Here is a 26,754-nt window from a genome sequence, read left to right on the forward strand (position 1 = left end):
AATTAACGACGCCCCCATTCAGCAGGAAGCAGTTTGGAGAAAAAAAACTGCGCCCATATTCCCAAAAAATGTTTATAAATGTTCTTTTACATTTTAAGGGGGATATGATATAGGTATGAATAATTTGCATTAGTATAGATTTTGCTTTATTGATAGAGATTTAAGGTCAATTTTGTTATATGTATAAGTGTTTCTGATTTTGATTAAGGTATTGTGATTGTGTAGTTCATTTAAATATGTACTGTATAATTAAGAAATATAGGTTGTTAATGGATAATCATCGATAATAGTAAAGCTTGTAGTCATGTTAATTAGATTTTCTAGATATATAGAGATATATTTTAGATAGACATTCTTCATGTCTTTCAAAGATTACAGAATAGGACATTTAATGTTTTAATAACTGAGGACTTTTCATGACAATGAGACACTCTGCTCTTGGCAGCACCAATGTATTTCAAGAGGAAGATGGGCATCGAAGAGGCTCGTTATGGAGTTTGATAGCCATTTGGGCAAGAAATTGCTCTTGCCTGGACTATTGCATAAACTGGACACAGAGAACCCACAGAGAGAGGACTACTGAACTTGCCTAAGGTGAGATGATCTTTCGGGGTTCCTGATTCATGAAAGAGTCTGCGAGACATTCTGCAGGACACAACAGATAGTGACTGAACTGACTTTGAATTTTCCTGCTTTATGGAAATGTCTGCTGGATAGCATGGGCCTGAAGGCTGAAGATGGATGCCCCAACGGTACAGAGGAACTTTGGGTGACTGTCCAGGCAGCAAGATGTCTCTGTCATTTCTAGAGTTTTAAAAGTTGCTTTTTTCTTGTTTGCTTAGGTAGTATTGTATCTTTCTGGAGTCTTTGATGGAGTTAAGAATAGTTAGTTATAGTTATAGTTTTCCTTAGTTATGATAAAGATTATTGTAACTTTTACTTGATAACTGTTTTGTTATTTGTAATTTTGCTATGTTAAAGTTAAAGCCTTTTTTTTTTTTGTTTAAACAGAAAAAGGGGAAATGATGGAGGAAGGTCATTGGCTAATAACGGAACTGCCTTGGCCCATTTTATTGGTTAGAAGATAGGTGGGAGGAGTAAACAGAACAGAACGCTAGGAGGAAGAGGAAGTGAGCTCAGACTCGACAGCTCTCCTCTCGGGAGCAGATGCCTCAGGGAGACGCCATGCTCCTAGCTCCCAGGAAGATGCATGTTATGAAGCTCCAACCCAGGATGGACATAGGCTAGAATCTTCCCGGTAAGACCGGTTCTCACAGATTATTAGAGATGGGTTGATCGGGATGTGAGAATTAGCCTGTAAGTGCTAGAGCTAAAGGGCCAAGCAGTATTTAAATGAATACAGTTTGTGTGTTGTTATTTCGGGCATAAGCTAGCCGTGGGGGCGGCTGGGGTGCTGGGGACGCAGCCCCGCCGCCCATATTACTACAAACCTGTGTCCTCTGGAAAAGCAACCAGTGCTCTTGACCTCTGAGCCATTTCTCCAGCCCTAATTTTTATAGTTTTAAGTTTTAAAATTTAATTACATCCATTGTACGATTAATAAAAACCTGATGGGGGCTGGAGAGATGGCTCAGAGGTTAAGAGCATTGCCTGCTCTTCCAAAGGTCCTGAGTTCAATTCCCAGCAACCACATGGTGGCTCACAACCATCTGTAATGAGATCTGGTGCCCTCTTCTGGCCTTCAGGCATACACTCAGAAAGAATATTGTATACATAATAAATAAATGAATATTAAAAAAATTAAAAAAACCTGATGGGTTCAACCTGAAGGCCAAAAAAGCAAAACAGCCAGCCACTGGCTCTTACCTCTACCTCAGTCCAAAATGGTGATCCTGCCTCCAGGAATCTCAGAATGAGACTGTATGTGAGAACTGTCCCCTCACGCTTTGTCCAGCCTCTCTAGGGCTGGATTAAAGGTGTGCACCACTACCACCCAGTTTCTATGGCAAACTACAGTGGCTACTGGGGTTAAATGTGTGAGTCACCACTGCCTGGTCTGTCGGGCTGATCAGCGCAGCTGTTTTACTCTCTGATCTTCAGGCAAGCTTTATTTATTAGAATACAAATGAGATATCACTACATACATCATTTTCCCTATTTCTCCCCTCCAGCACCGCCTGTGTACTCTGCTTGCTTCCTCTCAAATTCATGGCCTCTTTTTCTTTAATTACTGTTCTATCTATCTATCTATCTATCTATCTATCTATCTATCCATCCATCTACCTACCTACCCACATTTCTATTCTAAATACATAAATACAACCTGATTGGTCCATATAATGTTACTTGCATGTATATATTTTCAGAGCTGACCGTCTGGTATCGGGAGCTCTTCCCTGGAGGAAGACTATTTCTCCTGTTCTTAGCATTCCTTGGTTGTCCGTAGTTCTTGTCTAGGGTTGGGGCTTTGTGATCTTTCCCCTTTCATCTTAGCATGTCTGTTGGTGCTGTCTTTGTTCGGGTCCTGTTTAGGCATGGCTGTTGGTGAGACTTCATGGTGTAGTTTCTCTGAAACCCTTGGTCTCTTGCCATCTTCCACCCTCTTTTCTGCTGTGATCCCTGGCCCTAGGTGCAGGAGTGGGCTGTAGGTGTATCTCCTGGGACTGGGCGTACACAGTACTTGTTCTCTGCATTGGATGGGTGACTTTCTCTCTGATGGTTTCCATCTGTTGCTGAGAGGCATTTTTTGGATGAGGGGTTCTCTGTGCTTGAAGGTTTTTTTTCCTATAGGAAAAACCCATAGGAATGTTACAAAGATTAAATGAGAATATATACATAGAACTTCTGTTATGCCTAGTATATAGAAAAAGACTAAGAAATGCTGAAAAATGCTGTTATCTAGGAGTCTAAAACTGAAATGGAGGGAAAAGACCTATAGATAAAAGGACACTTGATTTGGAAACATAAAAGCAATTTGTATGTATGCAGTATCATATTATTGTTAAAATAATTAAAAATTGCGTCTATGTGTATGTGTGTGCCTGAGTATATTAATGTATTCCTCATGTGTGCAGGAGCCTGCAGAGGTCAGAAGAGAGGATCAGATGTCCTGGAACTGGAAGTATAAGTAGTTGTGAGCCATCCAATGAGGGTGCTGGGAACTGAACCTGGGTCTTCTGTAAGAGGCATCAGTGTTTTTAATCCTGGAGTCATCTCTCCAGCCTGCATCTTACAGTCTCGTGTTTCCGTTTGTGGGATGAAGTAGATTTTCTCATTAGTACTCTGGGTTACTGACTGTGAGTTCGCCGTGTTTGTTGGTTTGTTTGCTCATCTCCACAGTTACACACGGACTGCTGTGTACCAGACCCTATGGCATTTACAGGACAGAGATGAAATACAGAAAGGCCTGAGACTTCAAAGAGCTGTTATTCTAATTGAAAATGGATCAGTAAACAGATTGCTTAATGTTCAAGCCAGGGAGCAGGAAATTGGGAGGCTCTCTGTGTGCTTGGGACTGTTGGCCCCTCTCTGGCAATTCCTGTAAGAAATACTGTTTTTGAACCTGAATCCGTGGGCATAGTTTGAGAAATCGTGCTTCAGGGTCTGGTTCTTTGGAAGGAGCTGATAGTGCTGCTGTTTTATTCACAGACATTCTAGGAGGCTAATCTCCCTCTGCTGGCTTTGTTTTTAAGATGTTGGGACAGCTGGAGGGACGGGAGGGAGATGAGCAGAGGCTGTGAAATAAACAGGTTCCCAGTGTCACTGTCTCCAGCCAGAGAGTGTCATGTTGTACAGGGACAAATCCACTTTCATGAGCATTTCTCCCAGTTGCTGAGCAGAGCAAGAAGTGGCCTTGTCTAATGAAAGAAGGTCTTTGCCTGGATGCGGGGTTCTGTCCAGCTGGTGTATTATTCTGATTGGTGGCAGTGAGATCCTTCCTCGGGCCCTGTAGCAGGAGGGCATATTCTCATCTAGTGGATTGTGCTTTCTGATTCTGCCACTCCACAGCCCAGCAAAACGTGCTATAGGCCCAGACTTAAATAAGCACCCATAAACTGAGTGAGCTGCTTGAACCCCCAGACTTTCCATGGACCCCCAAACCTCCCATGCCCCCCCCCAGACCTCCATGGCCCTGGAGACCTCCAGACCTCCCATGGCCCCCCAGACTTCCCATGGCCCCCCAGACTTCCCATGGCCCCCCAGACCTCCCATGGCCCCCCAGACCAGTCATGGCCCCCTAGACCTCCCATGACCCCCCCAGACCTCTCATGGCCCACCCAGACCTCCCATGGACCCCCCAGACCTCCCATGGCCCCCCAGACCTCCCATAGACCTCCTCAGACTGCCCATGGACCCCCCCAGACCTCCCATGGACCCCCAGACCTCCCATAGACCTCCTCAGACTGCCCATGGACCCCCCAGACCTCCCATGCCCCCCCAGACCTCCCATGGCCTCAACCTGTAAAAGGGCTTTCTCTTCATTCTTGACGCTACTCCCTTCTGCAGGTACAAATTATCAGACACCCTGATTGTGCATACTCTACTGGGCTCTTGTGCCTATGTTATCTGTTCTAAATTTAACATTTTGCAAGGTAAAGAAACTGCAGACTACCGATTATATATTTTTCTCTATTGAGACAGATTGAGGGACAGCTGAGGCTGTCCTTGAACTACATAGCTAAGGATGGCCTTGAACCTCTGATGTGCCTGTTTTTACCTTCTTGAGTGTTGGGAATGGAGAGGTGTGCCATCATTCCTGCTAGACAAGGTATTTAAAGGCTCTTAATGGAGACCAGGACAAAGGCAGGAGTGTGATGTGTGTAAAATAGCTCGGCCGTTCAGTGGGGTGACTGATGGCTGTAGACTCTGGAGAAAGACTGGATTCTGGGAAGGTATCTACTCAGACAGTGAGAACACTGCCTGGGGGTCAAAGAGAGATCTTTATCTATGCATGCTTCAGCTTGGTGGTTGTGCCAAATACCCACAGACCACTCTGCCTCTTCCTTTCAGCGCATGCTCAGTGAGGTACACAAGACACCTAAAAGACTGATAGTGTGAGGTGATATGCTCAGCCAGAGGCTGACAGAGTATCCCGAGCATGTCTGAGGTGGGCTGAGCAAAGCCCATTATGATGGTCAGTAGGCTAAGAGAACAGGACGTATTTTCCGCTTATGATATGTTCCATTTACAGCGAGTTATTGGTCTGTAACGGGAAGAACATCCATGCTTTCTTTCAAGTCTTTCACTGGAAATAGTCCAGGGTCAAACTGCACCTGGAAAGCTATCTACTGAGTACTAAAATGATACTTTGAGTAAAATTAACGGCTCTGCAGAAATATCGCCACAACTGACATTTACCAAGTGTCGACTCTGGGTTCAAGATTCTGAAGGTTCTGTTTGGTTTAGTTTCCTCTCTAGGTCAGGGAGGATAATTAACTGGCTGTTTCCTCTCCCGTGTGAGTTAAACTCCCGTGTGAGTTAAAAGAACGTTACTTTTTCTCTTCAAAGAAACTAAGTAACTAAGTAACTTGTGACTGAGAGACTCTGTTTTTTACACCCAACTTTTAGAATCCGCCTGTCTAGAATCTTCCTTTCCTGGTTTTCAGAGTAGAAGACAACATCAAGGCGTAGGAAGAACTTGGTCTGGAATCCGCATCTCCGAGGCTCATCTGGACTCTAGCCTGATAGACTGAGCAGTCCCAGCTCCTCTCTGGCTTTCCAGGTTGAGCTTGATAAACTCTTAGAACACCGAATAACCACTGCAGATGGACCCACAGCTCCTGGGTACCAGGCTTTCTGGTTAAGGGGAACAGCATATTCCTTGTATGCTGCTAATGCTGAAAGGGGGAGTAATCAATGTCCCTTGGTGGGCAGGCCTTGGGGGCTTTGGGAAGACTGAGAGAAAGGGAACTGATGCAAGATGCTACAACCCCAGAGTCAGAGAGGGAAATGACTGATCTTAATGAGCAGCTCAGCTGGAGGGGCTCTAATGGCCTTGCTGAGAATCAGAGACTGTGGAACTGGCTTCAGGAGTCTGGGAGGCAGATGACCCCTGTTTGCTTATTCAAAGCATTGAATAGCATGTCCAAACTGGTGGGGTCTAAGGCAGACAGTACCCCAAGTCTCCCAGGTGGAGGGTGGGCTGCTGACCTGAAAGGAGCCAGTGTGTGGCAGGTGCAGAAGCTGGAGCTCTGAAGCCCTGTCAACAGGGCGGCTTCTTAGTTCAAGAACAGTTTCCTCACCTTAATTGGCTCTCTAGGGCCCTGGGAGTAGCATTGGCACCTCTGAATATCCCCGTTACTGGGAGAGCAATTCCCCCGGTGGTTGGGAAGAGGTAGGCTGTGTTTGGTGGGGATGTGCTTGCTGCACCAGGAAAACTATGGCTGGAGAGATTTGCAGAGGGAGGAAGTTCGAGGTAGCAGTGATTGACAGGCAGTTTTGGGGTGACTGCTCGTCACTGGATCTTTCATTGAATGGGGAACCAGTCGTGCCAAGTGTCACGGAGGACTGATAGCAGGAGAAGCCCTGGGAGTTCATCTCTACCTGTTAACTGCACGAACGCAGCGTTGAGAGTGCAGGAAGGACCTAGAAGCCTGCAGAGGGTCACATGGTCCGTTATTTGCAGAGCCACTCCCTTGCCTGCTAACGCTGGGCTTGTTTGGACTTGCAGGCTGCAGAAGCTACAGATCTATAGTTGGTGCTGCCTTGGCGTGCCTCGTCAAGCCCAGTCGTAAGTGGCTTTGCAGGTAGTGTTTCTGTATATCCTCCTTTGTGTCACCTCCTGAGCGTCTGTGTGAAAAGAGACCGGCACTATTGGGTCAGTGAACCCAGGCTACATCGTATCTATGGTGGGTATTTCCCTGGCACAGAAAGCTGGCATCACACTCAGGTGCTTCCTCAGGAAATGAGACTGTGAAGGCCAAGGGCCAGACACTCCACACATTCACTTCCAGCCTCAGCCAGCCCCTGGCTGTCAGACTCAGATTCCGGATCTTGCTTCTGATCAGCTGCTGGCCCTGCCTCCTAGTTCCTGGGTATCGTAGCTTACCTTATAATGATATTTATCCTGCCATTAGGGGTTATGTTTCCAAATCCTCTACTCCAAACCTAATCATTCCTTCTAACTCTAGGCCTACACTATGGGCTACCTAAAGGCTTGGCAGTGGTGGCACACACTTTTAATCCCAGCACTTGTGAGTTCGAGGCCAGGCTGGTCTACAGAGTAAGTTCCAGGATAGTCAGAGCTACGCAAAGAACCCTGTCACCAAAAAACAAAAACAAAAAACAACAACAACAAAAGGAAGTTGGGCCTAGTGACACAGGCCTATACTCTCAGCTACTCTTGGTACTGAGGGAATTCAAGACAAGTGAAACCCCATTGCAAAATGAAAAGTAAAAAGAGGGCCAGGTATATAGCCCAGGCAAAGGACTGTCTGGCATGAGGGCCCTCGGTTCAATACTCAGTACCACAAAAAGAAATAAAAAGAGAAAGAAAAGGGGTGGGGTGGGAGGGTGTGTGGAAGGAATGAGAGGAGGTGAGAGAGTGGGAACTTGGATTGGTATTTTTTTTAAATCTAATAAATTAAAGACACACACATCACACACACACACAGAAAGAGAGAGAGAGAGAGAGAGAGAGAGAGAGAGAGAGAGAGAGGAGAGAGGAGAGAGAGGAGGACTTGGGATTGACTGCCGTTCAGAGCAGAACTAGCTTGTCCCTCAGGGCTCTTCCTAGCTCCCCTGAATTAACCTTGTTGTTTCATGTCCTTTATACCCTACATGGCCTGGCGGCCCCACAGTTTTACACTTATGATGCTCTGTGTGTGACGTCCCCTCCTCCTTGTCAGTGACAGCTATGATGCTCTGTGTGTGATGCCCCCTCCCCTCATGAGTGACAGCTATGATGCTCTGTGTGTGACGCCCCCTCCTCCTCGTCAATGACAGCTATGATGCTCTGTGTGTGACGCCCCCTCCTCCTCGTCAGTGACAGCTCCCTCACATCTGAAGGCCCAGCACCTGTGTGAGCCATTTGCACACTGAGAGCTCACAGGTGGGGTGTGCTTAGCTCAAGCAGGGCTCCTAGTCAGAATTTTATCCCAGTATGGAGATGGAACGGTGTAAGGAGCTGCTGTTTTGAGCTAAGGACGAGCCTTTTGAATCTAAAAAGTGCCAGATAGTGTTTTGGTTTTGCCAGTCTTAAAGTTTCGGTCACAATTACTCAACTCTGCCACTGGAGGCCAAAATCAGCCATGACCAGTGTGGAAACCAATGGCCCTGACTGTGTTCTAAGAAAGCCTTCTTTCCTTCCTTCCTTTCTTCCTTCCTTCCTCCCTCCCTCCCTCCCTTCCTCCCTCCCTTCCTTCCTTCTTTCCTTCCTTCCTTCCTTCCACCTCCCCCACCCTTCTTTTTGAGACAGGGTTTCATGTAGCTCTGGCTGTCCTTAAACCTAGTAAGTAGCTGAGGATGGCTGAACTTCTGATTTTCCGCCTCCACCTTCAGAGTACTGAGGAACTGAACCCAGGGCCACTTGCTAGGTAAGCACTGATCTACAAGTCCCAGTCCGAGAAGCTGCTTTTTGACTGTATTCTTTATTGACAAAAACAGACAGGCTGTAGTTCTGATCTCTGTTTTAAGCTCTGGAAAAGTTGGTGGGTTTGAAACCATTGGTGCCATCAAGTAGAAAAGACTATTTGGGAGTCACCCAGGATAGAAAAATATGGATGAGACGGGTGGTGGTGCAGGCCATTAATCCCAGCACTCGGGAGGCAGAGGCAGGCAGATCTCTGTGGGTTTAAGGCCAGCCTGGTTTGCAGAGTGAGTTCCAGGACAACCAAGGCTGGTATATGGATGAAACTCCAGGTAGGAAATAATGTGAGAATGAGACCCATGGAGGAGCAGGCAGGTCAGCAAGACAGAAGGGAGCTAACCTTGTCTAGAATATACAGTGCTCACAGGGGATCCTGAGATGGGACTCCAGAAAGAAAGTTTCCTCAGGGGTCTTAGCAAACATTATTCCTGCAGAGTGGGAGCCATTGTGCTCAGTGAGTATGATCAGATCTATATTGTAAAGAGTCATTCTGAAGTGGGTGTGGTGTTGGTACAGTCCTTTAATTGCAATCCTCAGGAGGCAAAGGTCGGAGGGTCTCTGTGAGTCTGGGGCCAGCCTGGTCTATAGAGCAAGTTCTAGGGCAAGTAGGGCCACAGAGAGACCTTGTCTCAAAACAAACAGACAAACAAACAAACAGGCATTCTGGCAGGACGTGTTTGTTCTCATAGCCTTTAATCTTGGCACTTGGGAAGCAGGAACATCAGGAATTCAAGGTCAACCTCAGGCACAATTGTGAACTTCAGGTTAGCCTGGGCCACATGAGACCTTGTCTCAAAATACACACACACACACACACACACACACACACACACACATGCACACATGCCAGCGAGGGCTGATTTGATAGCATGCAGGATGATTGCAGGAAGATTACCCAGAGGTCACTGTGGTTATCTGGGCCATTGCTTCCAGACTGGATGTCTAGGAACGATTTGGAACCTTGCCGAAACTCCAGGCCCTGTATCTGAACCTAGGAGATTTGGGTTTGACAGACTGAGGATTCCTAGAAAGCTCTTCAAATTTGGAATTCGCTAGAACAGGAAGGGCAGGGTGCTGTCTGATTTAAGAGGTGTAGATGTCAGAAAACAGGATTTACAAAAGTGTTTGGAAGGGGCCCTCTCCCTCTTCCCATACCTGTCTTTGTTCAGAACAGCCCAACCTCTTGACTCCTCCTCCCCCACACCCATGTTGTGTTTTGGTGGTATACGTTCTCTTCAGAGCAACTCGTTTGACCCATTTTGACATGTCTGCCCCCTTTCAGGATCTTGTTAATGTTCAAGTGGATAAACTTTTTTTTTTTTTTTTTTTTTTGTGACTTCCCTTGCTCAGTCAGGCTCCTAGAGCCTTTCTGGGTGGCTTTTCCTCAAGGTTGGGATCTTTTGTTTAGCAGTCAAGGCCCTCCAGGAGCACCTGCTCCAGCTAGGCTCTCCTCACTGCCCACCTCTGATTGCTGTGTGGCTGTAATCATTCTGTAACTTGCAGTATTATCCTATCCTGAAGTCTTTCTCACAATTCACCCTCTTGCCTCCCCTCTTCTGTTTGTGTGTGACTGTGTTTCCCTGGGGAATAGAGAGAGCTGCCGAGGGACCTCTGCCCAGGACCTTTGTGCATCATAAAACAAGTGTCTGCTCCAGCTGAAGTCCTAATCCTCCGCTTGTGACGGACAGTTGGTCACTATGGCAACCGACTGTGACGTCACAGGATAAGGACTTCAGGTGAAGTAGCAGGAGCAGGTGAGTATCTAGGAGCTAGATTTTAGTGTCTGTTGGGGAGTCCCCACCCCCTGCACTTTCCTGCGGTGCAGGGGGCTCGGAGGGATCTCTCCGGCTCCTGCTGTTTTTGAAAATGATGCGGTGAGAGTGTGTGCTTGGCATCTGCGTGCTGCAGCAGTGTGGGGCTGACAGAGTGTGTCAACTTGAGCTCTGGCTGTGCAGGCACCGCTGCTGCGGGAGCCTGTTATTCCATTCCGGATTGCTATTTTGATACCCAGATTGCATCATTCTTCCTACGTATAAACAGGGGGTCCCCAGGGCCCTGCAGCTACTCACTTCTCCACCAGCACTGTTATTGTGATGAGCTCTATTTAAATGAGCTGCCGGATCGGGGGCAGGTTCCAGCCACACATGAGCACTGTCATTTTGGGGAACATGGAGGGCTGAAGGATTTCTGTGGATCGAGTCTTAAAAGCCTGAGAGTGATGGCCTCCCGAGCTGTGAGCTGTATAGAGGGCGACCGAGCTAGTTCCTGAAAGTTGAAAATCTCGTTTTCTTCCTTCTGAGCTTCTATTCAGAGGCACCCAGAGGATTAGGAAGGAGATGCAGCTGGGAAGAGAGTCGCCTCTTTGAGGTCTCCCTCTTGCTGTTCAGTTTGGGAAAATTGCTGCAGAGACTTGGAGATAAACAGGAACAGGAGGAGTCAACCTTGCTCTTTCTTGCAGGAGCATCTCAGGTGAGCCAGAGAAATGCAGCCCTGGCTGAGGACGCATCGCAACAGGGAGAGGCTCCAGGCTGCTCCCCCAAACCCCACCCAGAGCCCAGCTCTCCCAGGCTTAGGCCCTGTAGCCCAGCGGGCTTGCTGCATGCGGGGTGGGTGTTCCTGGGTTCCTAGGGAGCACCGTCCTCCAGGACTGGTGGTGGTCTCACCTGTCGCTCTTCCTCTGACTTCTCTCCCAGGTGTTGCTCTAATTACAAGGCAACAGGGTGACAGGTAAGCCTGCTGGCAGCCAGGGGCAAAATCGGCAGCCAATCTAGGTGTGTCTTGGATCAAAATCTGCCTTTCTAACTGGTGCTGACATCTGAAGAGTGGGTACAACCTGTTTCTTGAAGGCAGTGCTGCTCTGAGTCCCCGGGCAGTGCAAGGCTTCAAGGGCTTCACTGGGGCCTTATTCCGTGCTCAGCATCCTGAGGTTGCTAAGGGTGGGAGGGCGCTATCGGCTAGTGAGCCTGGCCAGCTGGGCTGAGCACCGGTGCTGGGTTTCCTTGCGTAGTGTCTGGCAGAGGCAGAGCAAAGAAGTGTGTCTCACCTGTGGCTACAGAGGCTGATCAAGGCGGCTCAGTGGTTTGAGGTTTTACAAGGACAATGTAGTTTTGAAGCATGTCTCTGTTTCTCATGAGGCCTTCCTCTCACCCTCCGTGGGATTGGGAATTGGGAACAGAGAAGGTCTATCCAGCTTTGGACCCTGGCAGAGGCACTTGAGGCTGCCTCCATGGATCCCACTGCTAGACAGAGAGATCTGGGCCGTTCCGTGGAGCCCTGGATGAGAGCTGAACGGCGAGACCTCCCAACCCATGACAATTGCTTAGCACTAGGCCCAGGCTGGGCTCAGGGTGGCCATGGTGGCTGGTGGACTGAGATGACCCATGCCTGATTTTTGGGACCTCCTTGGGACGTCTCTCCTGTTCTCATCATCTGAGGCCAAGGCTGCCTTGGTTGTGCTGTGCATGCTGAGAGGTAGTTCCCCAGGCCAGGCCTCCTTCCCTTTCCGGACTCAGAATGCACTCCAGCCTCAGAAGCAGGCCCCAGACCGCAACTTGGTCTTTCAGCTGAGTTGTGAGTCAGAGGAGGTAAAATGTAGCCTCCAACCAGGACTGACTTCTCTGTGTTGGGAGTCTGTCCATTTGTCTGTCAGAGGGGAAATCTACCACCACTGTATCCAGAGATTTCTGGACTTTCTGTCTGGCTCAGCTTCAGGACTCAGGGGCCAGAGCTCTCAGAGGAAGGAGGACTGTCCAGGGTGCTCGCTGTCAAAGCTGTGCTTTGGGGTCCCTTGAGCCACGTCCCTGTCCCATGTCAGGATGGTTAAAAGCCACCTTACAGGTCAGGTTTGTAGCAAAGAATGCGCTGTCTCCACATTTCTTTTCTTAGGCACAAAAGCTTCTTTCCATTCGCTTTCCTCAAACACTGTATTTCTTAAGAGAGCTCCAGGTTCCAGGCTGGGTATGGGCTATTAGTACAGCTGGATAATGACTGTGGTCTGATCATCATTATAAAATATTTTCATATGGCGAAACTGTCTAGCTAATTGCAATAAAAATATATCATGTATTTATTATTGAGTTAGGAAAGAATATAGCTTAATGGAAGGGACATGACATGTTTTACGTGTGTGCGCTGCACGTGAACACTGTGGCACATGCGTGGAGGTCAGAGAGAGGCCTTGCGTGTCAGCTCTCGCTTCCCAGCTTGTTTGAGTCAGGGTTTTATTACTGTCTGTGTCTGCGCTGCACAGTCCGGGTTGGCTTGTTGCCTTCTGGGGATGCTACCGGCCCACCTTCCGTCCACCTGCAGTTGTTCTGAGACCACATATGCAAACCAGCATAGTCAGCTTCCCATGAGTTCAGGGCGCTGAACCAGACCTCATGCCTGCACAGCGAGTGCTTTACTCAGCCATCTCCCTGGCCCAAGGACACGGTTTTCAGGGCAAACAGTCTTGGGTTTCAGTTTGCTATAATAGAATGTAGATAAGACCTATTAAGAATGCTATAACACATGCAGGGTGCCAGTACAGGGAGTAGTGGTAAGTAGATGCCAATTTGTATCACACAAGAAATTTATTTAGTTTTTGAAGCTGGCTATCCTGGAACTCTCTGTGTAGCCTACTGTGGTCTTAAACTTGAGATTCCCCTGCCTCAATCTCCTGAGTGCTGGAATTACAGACTTGCATTATGGCTCCATCTCTTAACAGGTGGAAGGAATGTGGCTCTCAGAACTGTTCTCCCAGGCCACCGGGCTCCACAGGGAGACCTCCGGTGCCATCCTCGTTCTGGAAACAGAAGACCCGCCTCCTTGGTGGTCTTTGCGTAATGGTCTTCTCAGTCTCAAGAACGATGTTTCTGCTTGTGAAAGGCAGTAAAATAGGTGGGCTTGCTGCTGCACCCCTGTAATCCTAGCACTTGGGAGGCAGGAGAATCGCTGTCACATTCAAGACCAGCCTGGTCTACATAGGTTGGGAGGCCAAGACTTCATCCATATCCTTCATGCAGTCTAGCTGGTGGAGTGTTTCCCTAGCATGCGTGACGCTCTGGATCTAATTGTCAACACTGCCTAAGGCAGGCAGGGTGTCGCACACGCACACCCGTAACTCCACCTCCCTAGGAGTTTAAGGTCATTCTTGGCTCCATTTTGAGTTTGAGGCCAGCTTGGGCTACAGGAGACCTTGTCTCAGAACAAGTCCCTCCCTCCAACATAAGCATTATCTGTCAATAACGTTTTACTTCCATTGTAACTGAAGTGTGTAGCTAGTGAGTCTTACGAGCAGGACAGCTGTTCTCTTGCTCTGCCCCTCAGCAGCCCCTGCCCAGGGCCGATCCTGCTCCAGCCGCCCCTCAGCCTCTGCCTGTCACTCTCTGGTGTTTGTTTTGTTTGTTTGACACGGTTTCTCACCGTGTAGCTCTGCCCCTCAGCAGCCCCTGCCCAGGGCCGATCCTGCTCCAGCCGCCCCTCAGCCTCTGCCTGTCACTCTCTGGTGTTTGTTTTGTTTGTTTGACACAGTTTCTCACCGTGTAGCTGAGGCTGGAATCACACTGGCAATCCTCTTGCCTTGGTCTCTCATGTGCTGGGACCACAGGTGTGTGCCGCCATGCCTGGCCCACCTGACTTCTGACAAGGAGGGTAGATAGCTCAGTTGCCATTTGACTGACTGTCCCTTCTTGTCCTGTCTCTGTTAGCACGTGAAAAGGACTGTGTAATCAGCACTCTCTTCTAGGTCTGGACCCCTCATTGTAACAACTTAGTGACCTTCAGGGATAGAGGGTGCTCACTCAGGGTGATAATCAGATAATAGCAGCAGAGCTTTGTTCATAGACGGCGTGATTGTCATCTCAGGAACACTTTCTCCCACTGCCCAGAAACTTACAGGTGACTTCTTCCAAGGGGCCATGAGTGCAAGGGTATACATGGAGCGTGCCAGCAAACGAAGTGCAATTGTCCCATCTACTAAAAGCCATGCACTGTCCTCTGATGCTAAGTGTGGATAATTTCTTATGTAGACCTATGAACAGGTAGTCAAGATGCCGTGTGGCGTTTCTTACACTGGAGGTACTGATTGACTGATCCCAGGGGAAATGAGCCCTGTTTCTCAAAAGTGGAACATCTGGACAGGTTTGAAAGAATGCGTAGGAGCTTATCTGAAAAGGACAGAGGCAAGGAAAAGTATTTCAAGGAGGAACAGTGTTTGGTCAGACAGAGCCATGCAAAAGTTTGGCTGATCCAGAGGCAGCAGAAATACTCGGCATGCCAAAGAACTATGGCATCTGGCAGATGAAACTAGAGATGAGGCTGGGGGGAGGTAAGGCCAAGCTGAAAATGAATGCTGAAACAAGAGTGTTGCCTTAAAGGCCAAGAGGCGGATGATGTGCCAAGAGGCCGTCTTTGAACCATCTAGTTCGTCTTCCTTTTCCACTCTGCTGTGCTGCTGGTTTTAAGGTTTGATCACTTGGTACCAGGAGCTGGGAGTCCTGTGGAGGTAACCTTCAACACTCAGATCGCTGTTCAGAAGGTGGAGAGTCACCTGACAGCCAAGAGTGTTGACCAGCAGGAAAACTACCCAGGGGATTCAGATGCAGTTCTGTCATTCCAATCCATGGCTCTGCAAGGCTGTTGTTTTATATGATTTTATGGGTTTTGCAGATGGTAAATGATGAATTTTTGCTGCACAATAGGCCACCCCAAAATGTAGTGGTTAAACCAACTTTCTTTCTTGTGTGGCTCTACAGGTTGGTGATCTGGACTGGAATTCTCCAGGTAGTCTGGGCTGAATTTGCCTGATCCTGGCTGAACTTCAGTGCCTGCATTAGACTGGTAGCTCACTTGGTCTGGCTATCTTAGGGTAGTCTTATGAGGAATGTTTAAGACAACTATGGTCTCTTTCCTCGAGGTCTGATGTCTTCCAGCAATCTGAGTCCCAGGTTCAACTTTTCAGAGTATCTCACTGGAGAATTCTAGGTGCAAGAGCAGAATCACACAGGCTCCTGAGGTCTGGTCATAGATTCAGTGGGTGGAGTTAGAGAATCATGGCCCCCGTGTGTGTGTTTGTGTGTGTGTGTGTCTGTGAACCCTATTATAGCACACACGTAGAGGTCAGAGGACAACTGGAAAGAACTGGTTCTTTCCTCCCACCTGTAGATTCAAGAGCTAGAGCTCAGGATCTCAGACACGATGGCAAGCACCTTTACCTGCTGAGTTACCTCACCAGCCTGTCTTTTTGTGACAGGCTTTTGCTGTGTAGCCCCCACTGCCTTTGAATTTGTGATGCCTTCTGCCCCACATTCCCGAGTGCTGGTGTTTATAGATGTGTCCCACCATGCCTATCTATCAAAGCAACTCTCATTTTCCCTTCCTATTTCACATGTAATGAAATAGGCATAGGTGAGTCAGTTGGGTTTGCATTCTTCTGAGTGCATTGCAGAGCAATTGACTCTGTAGCAGTCACTACAGCATGGACGGAACGAGGCAGAGAAGACTGTGACAATATTGCTACAGGCCCTGTTACTACCAGTTCCTTTTCACACCAGCCTCATCCGTGCACACAGGTACCTTGCCCTCCCCAAGAGACTCGTTCCCAGAGGTTCGACTGTTTTTAGAGTGGGTCTGAAGAGTCACTGTGGTCTCCAAGGTGACAATCTCCTGCTGCTTGTGTAATTCAGATGCCCACTATGCTAAGGAATGTTTGGAAACTGTTGCATTCTTCTGGGAAAGGGAGTGAATCAGGCTGCTCACAGGGGATGTTTATAGTGCACCTTACATGGTCTGTGACTCTGAGTAGAAACAGCCCAGCCACAGGCTCCTGAGCCCCAGAAACAGACTTATTGGTATTGGTTAAACCAATGAAAAGCACCTTTACGTGAGCAGGCAGGGGACGGGGCTGTTTTTTCTCTGGCTAGAGAACTGGAAGTTCCAGCTTTGGGATTTGGGTAACATGGGAACATTAATGACTGTGATGTCCTCTGGGTTACACTAACCCTCCAAAGTCACAGAACTGGGACCTCAGGGCTACAGAATGCAGAACTGGAGCAGCAGGAGGCAGAGGCTTGAGTCTGTAGTAACCCGGCTCCTAAGGAAGAGAGGAAGATTAGGCAAAGTCAAGGATGGGAGAGACCAAATGGATAGTCTGGAGGGCTGGCCTCTGGTGGGATGGTCATGTTCATGCTAACTGTGGGCTGTGTTATTGAATAGAGATCACGTCGGCACAGAGGAAATATTGCCCGTATGTTGGTGCTGGGTATGAGAAAACCCCCTTCTAGGCCGTATGAATAATCACTCTGTTGCTTGGCTCCACTGTCTGTCTTTCCCCTCCAGAGCTCATCTCCTGTCCTGGATGTCAACGAGTGTATCTTACCAGAGATGTAACTGAACATATTTTCCTTCAGTACTTTCCTCCTGGGCAACCCACAATGGCCAGGGTAAGTCAGGACAACGGAATAGGCAGGCGGTGGTTGACAGAAATTGATGAGACCCCCATCTATAGGTCTAGCTACCTATCACTGACTTGTGGTTCCATTGGTTTTCCCATCCACCCACCCACCCATCCACGTACCCATCCATCCATCCATCCATCCATCCATCCATCCATCCATCCATCCATCCATCCACCCGTCTGTCCGTCCGTCCGTCCGTCCGTCCATACACCCATTTTTTTTACCCATTCTTCCACTTACCCATCCACACATCCATCTACCCATCTACCCATTTATCTATCCATCCACGCATCCACCCATCCATCCACGCATCTATCCACGCATCCACCCATCCATCCACCCATCCACCCACTCATCCACACAGGAGGGAAATAAAACATGTTTGAATTAGGAGAAGTGACATAGTTTTCTACTAGGTGAAATTTATATACTTTGAGTGGAAAGTGAAGGTATCTTAAGATATATTAAACACTACTTAATTTATTTCAGTGTTTTTTTTTCTCATGACTCTTACAGATAATAACAGTAGTAGGCTTTTCTTTCCCTTTAGCTTCCCCCTGAGTTGAGATTTCTCAACATCAGCTTAGATTGAACGAGCGTTTTCACCCTGTGTAACAGCTCTGTGCTGTTTCCCATTCCTCACCGACTGGAACACCTCCTGTTTCTCTACAGACACAGCCTTATCACTGCTTTTCATTTTCCTACTGGTTTATTTACTTTTTCCTGTATCAATTCTTACAGAATGTTTGTAGCTCTCTGGGAGTTAACATGTATTCTGCTTCTAAGACAGCCATAGGGAAGTTGGTGAAGCCTTCTCTACCCACAGCAGTTTAGTGGATTGCCTGAGTTAAGGATGGACTAGGTAACGTTTTCCCACATCTCTGCACTTCATGATGGCTCCCATCAGATGTAGCACTGTATCTGCCCATGAAATGACTGTGGCATGAATTCTAATTGGTCTGAATTAGTAAAAAGCTGGAGTCAGATGTTAGGGGGTGAAAGCTGAAAGGTCAGAGAAGCAGAGCAGCGGCCACTAGTTCTTACCTCTACAAAATCCTCAGACCAAATGGGGTATCCTGTCTCCCCAAGTCCCCAGACTAAATCCTGAGCTCTTCTCTCCTCCTGCTTATATTTCTCTCTCCGCCCAACCATATTCCTTTCTATCTCTACCTCCCTAGTACTGGGATTAAAGGTGTGAACCACCATCGCCTGGCTATGTTTCTCTTTTAGACTGGCTCAATCTAATCAAAATCAAGCCCAGGGTGGCCTTGAACTCACAGAGATTTGTCTGCCTCTGTCTCCCAGAGTGCTGGGATTAAAGGTTTGCACCACCACTGTCCGGCCTCTGTGGCTGACTACTGTGGCTAGCTCCACCCTCTTATCTCCAGGCAGCTTTATTTGTTTCAGCACAAACAAAACATCACCACAAATGAGCAAACTTTTGGAGGTGAGGAGGGGATCTTAGGCCGGGCAGACTGCAGGTGGAGCACAGCTCTGAAGCGGGCCTTCATGTGCTTTCTCAGCTGGGTGGACTCATCTCCCTGGATACCCTGACATCTTAGACTTTCTCTCCTTTGAAGACATTGGACACTCAGCTTTTGCATGAGATTTTCCTCTGTTGTAACTTCCCCTTCATCTACCTACCTGCCATTCAGCATTCAACTTAGATGTGTCCTACTGATGAAAGGTTCCCTGCCACCCTTAGGCCTAGTTCTTAGGAACCTCCTTTTGCATGTGTCCATAGCACTTGCCATGTATTTTTTATCGCAGCATTATCAATTTAAAGGGTGTCACCCTGCCTGAGCTGTGTATGCCTTGATGAGGGGGGGCAGCCTTGGCTTACTGGGTTTCCTTAACTTTAGTGGAAGATAGCCACCGTTCCTTCTGTCACAGACGGTGTTTTCCTGCGCACGCCCTGCCAGGCAGCCCTCCACTCGACAGTACTCCTCGGTTCTGGGAAACATTCCACCAGGACCCCAGTCCGGAGGGCATTTGCTGATTGCAGCTGTAAACCCCAGCAACTACAGGGTCACCAATGCTGGGCTCTCTGCTTCCAGAACTGCTCTGAATGCAAGGAGAAGAGGGCGGCGCATATCCTCTGCACCTACTGCAACCGCTGGCTGTGCAGCTCCTGCACAGAGGAACACCGGCATGTCCCAGCCCCAGGGGGCCCACTCTTTGCACGGGCACAGAAGGGATCCTCAGGTACAGCCCCCCATGTTTCTTCTGTGCTGAACCCACAAGTGCCTGGAGAATAGTATTCTGACCTTGTTTCTCAGCCAAGAGAGGCAGTAGGGATGGTTTCCGAGTCTTTTGCAAAGGAAGGATATCTCCCTTAGAGTCAGAGGGGTGACTCACTCTAGCCCTCACTGTTGGGCTGGGGGCGGGAGAGTGTGGGTGAGCTGGCGCTGGGAGCATGATCTTGAGTCATGGAAGCAAGCTGAGCTCCCACCTCCCACTCCTATTTAGAGCCATATGCCTTGCATCGGAGATTTAACAGTCGGGTCCACTCTTGCCCTTTTGTCTGTCCTGCACCATCTGTTTTAGTCAACAGTCTTTTGGAAAGTCTTCTGAGGCCCTTGACTTGTGTGTGTGTGTGTGTGTGTGTGTGTGTATGTGTGATATGTGTCCAGCCCACTGGAAGCAGACAGAGTTCACCACATGAACTAGTCTGAAGCCCAGCAAAGCTGAGTAGCTGGTGTTAGCCACACCGACACAGAATCCTGGTTAGTGAAGAGGCTTAGGTTCATTTAGGAGGGTTTCCCACTGTGCCAGAGATCTGCCTGGAGCAGGAGCAAGTGCCTTCTCCACCCCTGGCAGGGGGTGGGACACTAGGGCGTGAGAGTGTGAAGTTTCTGGACAGCTGAGCAACTCAGGCTAAGCTTGAATTCTTCCCTTTGCCTGAGTCTCAGGGTTCCCAAGAGAGACCTCTCTTGCTCGCATCTCCTGCCCCATGCTCCGTGTCTGTGCTGCGTCTCTGGAGGGCTGAGGGCTGCTCAGCAAAGCTCAGCAGAAAGGTCTGCGTGAGCAGAAGCCCACTTCTTCTGTCTTCTCTGGCAGGGGTGAATGGTGGCTCTGGGGACTTCGCCTTGTACTGCCCTCTGCACACACAGGAAGTGCTGAAGCTCTTCTGTGAGACATGTGATGTGCTTACGTGCCACAGCTGCCTGATGATAGAGCACAAAGAGCACAGGTAGGGCGGGTGGACTATCCGGGAGTGGGGGGCTGGGAGGCTCGCTCTGGCCGCTGATGCTGAGGCGTCACCCTCTCTCCAAGGCAGGGTATGGTGACATTCATTTGTAATCCCAACACTTGGGAGGCTGAGGGAGGATGGTGGTGAGTTTAGATGACATCCAAGGCTACATAGTGATGTGGAAAACACCTTGCTTACATAGTGAAACTGTCTCAAAACAACAACAACAACAACAACAACAACAACACCTCTCCTTGCCCAAGTCAACCTGCAGCAGCTGGGCCAAGGTGTTCCTCTTCTCTTGAGATGACTCTACAAACCTCCTGATGGACTAAGAGACTTGAGTGCTTTTGTCTCTGGCAGTGTGTAATCCTGGCCTCCAAGGCTGAGACAATGCACCATGGGATTTCCTGGGTGCTGGCTGTTCAGGGGAGGAGCCATCACTCCTCAGCTCCTGTTTTGTCTCCTCCCTTAGATGCAGACATGTTGAAGAAGTTCTACAAAACCAGAGGATGCTTCTGGAAAGCGTGACCACGCAGGTGGCACATAAGAAATCCAGCCTGCAGACATCTGCGAAGCAAATCGAGGACAGGTAGCCTAGGCCAGATCTGGCTAGTGCCGAAAATGCTCTGCTCTCTCACCTCCTGGGCTCGGGTACCAGTGTCCAGACGGTCCATGGAGGCGGATGTGGTTAGGCAGATTAGCGTACATGTCCATTCCTTAGAGGTCTCAGTGCCAGTGAGCTGTCTTTGGGATATCACTTGATGACTAGGGCCAGCTAGTTCAGGGCAATCAGAGAGAGTCTGGACCTAGGTTCTCTGCTTTATGAGTCAGCTGGAAACGGGTACCCAAGAACAAGGGTACATAGTAAGTAGCTTTTGGAGAAGGAAGCACTGTTTATTGTGGGACAGCAACAGTTAATCATAATCTGCCCCTTCTTGTTATCTATATAAATAAGTTAAATGGCATGGCATTACTGGAGTTTTGTATAGCAAGAGTTAGGAATTGGGTTTGAAACATGCATTATTTTGTTCAGTTATTATAATTCTTTCAGCAAGGCTTATCTTCATTTTACTGCTGAGGAGGCAGAGGTTCATAGAGGTTGTCATCTGAGCTAACATGGCTAATCAACTTGGAAGCTAGGGCTGCGGTAACTTCAAAGACCATAACCTTTCTCTTAAATATTTTTAATGAGATATAATAAACTAAGGCCTTTAAAATGTGTAATGCATGGGTTTTTGGCATTTCCCAGAACTGTGCAGTTGAACGTTCCATCACCATAACAGAAACCTTTATGTTACTGGTCACATCCCTCCACTTCCCACTCTGCCCAGTCGTCAGAAGCCACTAGTCCCTGCACCCACGCATCTTCCTTTTGGACAATATGAAATCATATTTATATATCCCACAGTACTGTGCCACCTGGTGAGCTACTGGGTGGACCCGAGGTTTCCTAGAGGAAGCCCAGTTCAACCAAGGGGGAGGGATAGTGAACGGGGCTGAGAAAGGTCCTTTTTCTTTGATGCCCGCTTGGCTCTGATCTCAAGGCAGCTTCCAAGTTGCCAGCTTTTCTGTTTGCTGTCTTTCAGTAAGCAGAGAGGAATCACTGTTTGTCCCATCATGTTTCCAGGATTTTTGAAGTGAAGCATCAGCATAGGAAGGTGGAAAACCAGATCAAAATGGCCAAGATGGTCCTGATAAATGAGCTGAACAAACAGGCCAATGGGCTCATAGAGGAACTTGAGGTTTGTATATGCAGACGGGCCCAAGGGTGCATCCTGCGTTCTCCTGGGTCAGAAGCCAGGGCTAGGATTCAGATGCGTAGTCATCGTGGCATCTTGTTGCATGCTGTATTTAAAATTTCTAGTCTAATTTTGGGAGAGTGGCTTGATAAGGGGCTGGGAAACAGTTCAGCCTCTCCCTGATGCCATCCGTGCCTCTCAGGTAGCTGCCACCCTTAACTACACCAGGGAGGTCTTAAGACAGAGTCTAATTGTGCCTTCCTGGAAGGCTGAGTGCAAGAGGGGTAGACATTCACTCATTCATGTTTTCCCATTTGCCACCATTCCACCTTCGTGCTGTGGAATCTCTCACTATCTCTTCTCCCTTTCTCCACCCACCAGTAAACAGCTCAGGCTATTTTCAGTTCTCTTATCAGATGCCATCGGGGGCCACCAGACTTCCCAAACATGGACTTCAGCAGTTTCTCTCTTTTCTCTGTGCATCAGGGCATCACTAACGAGAGAAAACGGAAGCTGGAGCAGCAGCTACAGAGCATCATGGTTCTCAACCGGCAGTTTGAGCATGTGCAGAATTTCATCAACTGGGCCGTCTGCAGCAAGACCAGTGTCCCTTTCCTTTTCAGCAAAGAACTGGTAAGAGGAAGCCTGTCCCTTCAGCTAGTCTGAAAACAGACCCCAACAGAGCCTGTATCGCAAGGGGCGGGGCTATCCTTGGAAGTGCACGATTTTAGAAGGAAAGAGGAGTAAGACAGCAGGTACTGAGTTCTTCAGACCCAGCCATGGCTTTGGGTTAGTAAGCGAATGTCATTTTCTACCAGGTCCTATAGCACAAGGGACCCAGCTGCAGAAACGATCTTGCTAACCCAGCCAGGAAGGCCTGTGGTTCTCACGGACTCACACATTGTCCTGGGTATTCAGAGATCTCACAGAAAGCTAATACTAGACTCCAAGTAGGAGAGCAAGAAAAGCAGGGATTGGAGAAGATTTTGAAGTCTTGAGCTTGTGATGCCTAGGCGAAGGAAGTATTGGTTTTGGTTTTTGATAGGGTCTTGCTAGGTAGCTCCTGCAGGCCTCAAACTTGAGATCCTCCTGTTTCTTTCCCCTGAGTGCAACACTCCAGGCTGGAGGAGAATGGGCTTTAAGAGATAGTTGTATTGACTCTAAGGAGCCTGGAGTGCATCTGAAAAGAGGTGGCCAAAAAGCTGGTTTCATAGATGGGTCTGGACTTCAGAAGAGTCAGGGCTGGAGATTAAGAGGCAGCATTACTGGGACAGTCACCATGGCAGCATCGTGGAGAAGCAGAGAACACATCTGAAACCAGGGAATGCCGTTATTTCTGCAGAGGGGCAGACAGTGAGGATCGAGAAGCACAGCTAGAGTGTAGAGGAGAGGCAGGGACGTAGAGTGCACAGATGTCGACGGAGCTCAAATTGAGGACTGTGCTGACCATCCTACAGAGGCGAGACAGGAGGGACACGCCCAGTTGCCTTGAAAGCCGACAGTGCTGAGTTCTCTGGTGACTGTGTAAGGAAGTTCCAGCAAAGCAGGGAGGTAGAAGTCAGGCGCGCGGAGGTGAGGCTAGAGACAGACGAAGTTCCAGCAAAGCAGGGAGGTAGAAGTCAGGCGCGCGGAGGTGAGGCTAGAGATAGAGGCGAGAAGGGAGCAGGAACTGGGAAGGAGGCAGAGCTGGGGGAACTTTTTAAGTCTGGCAAACATTTGCACCTTCTCTATGGGAGAGAGGATGGCAGTAAGACAGAGAGGGGTGGGTGGAGTGAGCACCCTGGGGAGGAGTGAGAGCCAGAGGGTGCCTGTTGGTCTCGGAGAAGGGCGAAGGGAATCTGTGTTCGAAGAGTTTGGACTTTTGTCATTTCTATGATACGATCCAGGCTGGCTTCACTTACTATGTAGCCCAGGATGACTTGTGTCCCCTGAATGCTGATATTACAGGCACACACTATTATGCTGGGCTTATGCAGTGCTGGGAGTTGGACCTAGGGCTTCCTGTGTACTAGGCAGACACTACTAACCGAGCTACATCCTCAGCTCCTGGAGCATTTGCCATTTGTGATCTCTTTTATCCTCTGCAAAGTAGTAAATAAGAAGAGGGTTAGCGATTGGGTGCAATGGCAGGGTGAATGACCAAGCAGTGGAAGAGGACCGTGACGAAGGAAAGTAAGGAGGCTGAGGGAACTTCTAAGTGTGCCCTTGAAAATAGCGGTTACTTTCATGGCCTTAGATAGCGCAGCTGAGTAACGAGGCTTTAGCATAGCTGGATTGACCTGAAGTTGGGAATTGGTGGTCGGTAGAAACTTAGGGCCCTAGTGACATGGGACCTGAAGATGATGGGAAGCTGGGGAGACTGAACGGCTAGAAGGGCACTCAGAGTGCAGCGAGATAGGAGAGCATGTCCCAGGGGGTGGGATCACCTTATAATCAGGAAGGAGGTTGTTGTTTATGGCCTCACAGGTAGATGACTAATGAGGTATAGGTGTAGTGACTGAGCTGAAAACAGGTGGGAGTTGATTGACATTGAAGAAATAAGAATGATATAAGTTACATTATATGGACTCAACAGATTATATCTGAGAATCAGTATGTATACACAAATGCTACATATATGCACGTAATAACAACGAAAAAGAAGCCATGAATTTGAAGAAGAGCAGGGATGGGTATATGGGAGGACTTGGAGGGAGGAAAGGGAAGGGAGAAATTTTTTAATTAAAATATAATCTAAAAAACAAAAGGAATCAGGAATGGGAACTGGGGATGTAGCTCACTTGTAGAGTTTGCCTAGCATGGACAAAGCCCTGGCTTTGATTCCAAGTAGTCTGTAAACCAGGTATGCTGGTGCATGCAGGGATGAGAAGAAGTGCAGGTCATCCTTGAATATGCAATAGATTTGAAGAAGGCCTGGAATACGTGAGATCCTGTCCCCAAAACAAAACAAACTAAAACACAAAACAAAACAAAGACTTAAGAGGCCAAGGTGTCCACTGGGCCACTAGTTATCTAGGGCCAGATGATGGCAGGGTGTGATGGATACTTGGCAAAGCCCCAGGCAATGGGAGAGCCGTGAGCGGCCGCAGATGAGAGCCATGGCCGAGGAGGATGGCAAGTGGGTGCTACAGAAGGAGCAGAGCAACGGCCAGCTCTGAGAAGGTCGTCCCAGAGTTTGAAGGGGGTACTGGTGGGGTGACTGGGCTGCCAGGCAGTTAGAAGTCATCTGAGGTCTGGAAGAGATACGGATGCAGGGTTCCAGAGTCCAGGGAAGAGGAAGATCATTGGCTGGGAAGATTAAAGGGGGACAGGGAACTGAGACTACAGAGGATGACCAGAGGCCAGAGGAACACAACTTGGGGCCCTTTAACCTGTCCAAAGCCCTAGAAAGCGGGACTTGCCACACAGGCAGATGCCCAAAGCCCTAGAAAGTGGGACTTGCCACACAGGCAGATGTCCAAAGCCCTAGAAAGTGGGACTTGCCACACAGGCAGATGCCCAAAGCCCTAGAAAGCGGGACTTGCCACACAGGCAGATGCCCAAAGCCCTAGAAAGCGGGACTTGCCACACAGGCAGATGCCCAAAGCCCTAGAAAGCGGGACTTGCCACACAGGCAGATGTCCAGAGCCCTAGAAAGCGGGACTTGCCACACAGGCAGATGCCCAGATAAATGGTGCTGTCGTCAGATTGTGTTCCAGATGCAGCGGCTGCTGGAGACGAGCTGTAACACAGATCCCGGTTCTCCCTGGAGTATCAGATTCACCTGGGAGCCCAACTTCTGGACCAAGCAGCTGGCTTCCCTTGGTGAGCTGTGACCTTTAGCCTGTCAGCTAAGAATAAGTGCAGGCAATCTGCTGTGTTTCCTAGGTGGCTCTCCATGTGCCCAGGAGGAAGTGCTCTCGAGACTGCCAGGGATCATGGAGTCAGTCATCAAATCTTTCCTTGAGTAGAAGTGGGGAGGATGGGTTAATAACGGCAGTGTGGGACTCTATCGCTACCTGAAACACTAGCTTCCTCTTCTGCATGAATGTTGCTCCTTTTACCTCAGCTTCATTGCTGGAGAGGTGACAAGACGGTGACCCTCTCCTGAATGCTGTATGGCAGTCCAGGTGAACATGTCCGTGAGGTGACACAGGGCATATGTGTGAGGGTACAAGCTACACACTCCTCCTTTGGGCTGAGTGCAAACAGATTAATGGCCTTGTGTATTTTTTCTTCCTCTGCTGGAATTTCTGTCAGTCAGTCTCCACGTAGTGTAGACATGAAGATATGTTTGTGATGACTACATAATAGTTATTGAAACTAACTACCAACTGCCGCTCTGATTCTAAGATGCTAATCTCATTGAAAATTTTTTGAACTTGGCAAATCAATGATACTAGATATGTTTTTGTTCTTTTATTTGGACAGGTCTCATGTAGCTTAGGTTTATTCACTAAATAGCAGAGGGTGGCCTTGAACTTCTAGCTCTCTCGCTCTCGATTCTACCTCCCCTTTGAGTGCTGGGGTTTCAGGTGTGTAGCACTATACCTAGTTTCTGGTTTTGGGGAACCTAGGCCAGCAGGCTACCAAGTGGCTGTATCCCCAGTTCCAGATTTAGTTTTCCCTACCCCCTCCTGTTTTATTTAACTCAGCAGTTGCCCCTGGTGAGGCCCGGTGCTGAGCACGACAGGACCACAGGTGAATCAGACACATCCTCTGTCTTCGAGGAGCTCAGTCTCCTAAGCCAGCTTCATAGAACACTGGGTGAAGGGGCAGTAGACAGAGAACACTCGCAATGATGCCACCACAGCAACCCAGCGACAGTGCTGGTGACTGGCACCAACCTGGCATGGG

The 26,754-nt window shown here is 48.7% G+C and overlaps 1 protein-coding gene across 2 annotated transcripts in view; it reads left to right on the plus strand.

Annotated features, from left to right (window-relative positions):
* Window positions 1–10,903: 10,903 nt before the first annotated feature.
* Window positions 10,904–26,754, plus strand: part of Trim66 (tripartite motif containing 66) — a 42,983-nt gene continuing 27,132 nt past the window's right edge. The window contains exons 1-8 of one of the 2 annotated variants that reach the window (XM_041666890.1): window positions 10,904–11,017; window positions 16,865–16,968; window positions 19,041–19,188; window positions 20,044–20,176; window positions 20,652–20,768; window positions 21,807–21,921; window positions 22,405–22,551; window positions 25,605–25,722. In XM_041666890.1, the coding sequence (XP_041522824.1) occupies window positions 16,960–16,968; window positions 19,041–19,188; window positions 20,044–20,176; window positions 20,652–20,768; window positions 21,807–21,921; window positions 22,405–22,551; window positions 25,605–25,722 (787 nt within the window). In that variant the 5' untranslated portion in view covers window positions 10,904–11,017; window positions 16,865–16,959. Of the gene's footprint in view, window positions 11,018–11,238; window positions 11,276–16,864; window positions 16,969–19,040; window positions 19,189–20,043; window positions 20,177–20,651; window positions 20,769–21,806; window positions 21,922–22,404; window positions 22,552–25,604; window positions 25,723–26,754 lie in introns of those variants that run through there. The other variant, XM_041666889.1, reaches the window with a different exon arrangement.

Source organism: Microtus oregoni, unplaced genomic scaffold, assembly GCF_018167655.1.
Source record: "Microtus oregoni isolate MIOR12 unplaced genomic scaffold, Mior012 000016F_ref0000370, whole genome shotgun sequence".
Taxonomy (NCBI): Eukaryota; Metazoa; Chordata; class Mammalia; order Rodentia; family Cricetidae; genus Microtus; species Microtus oregoni.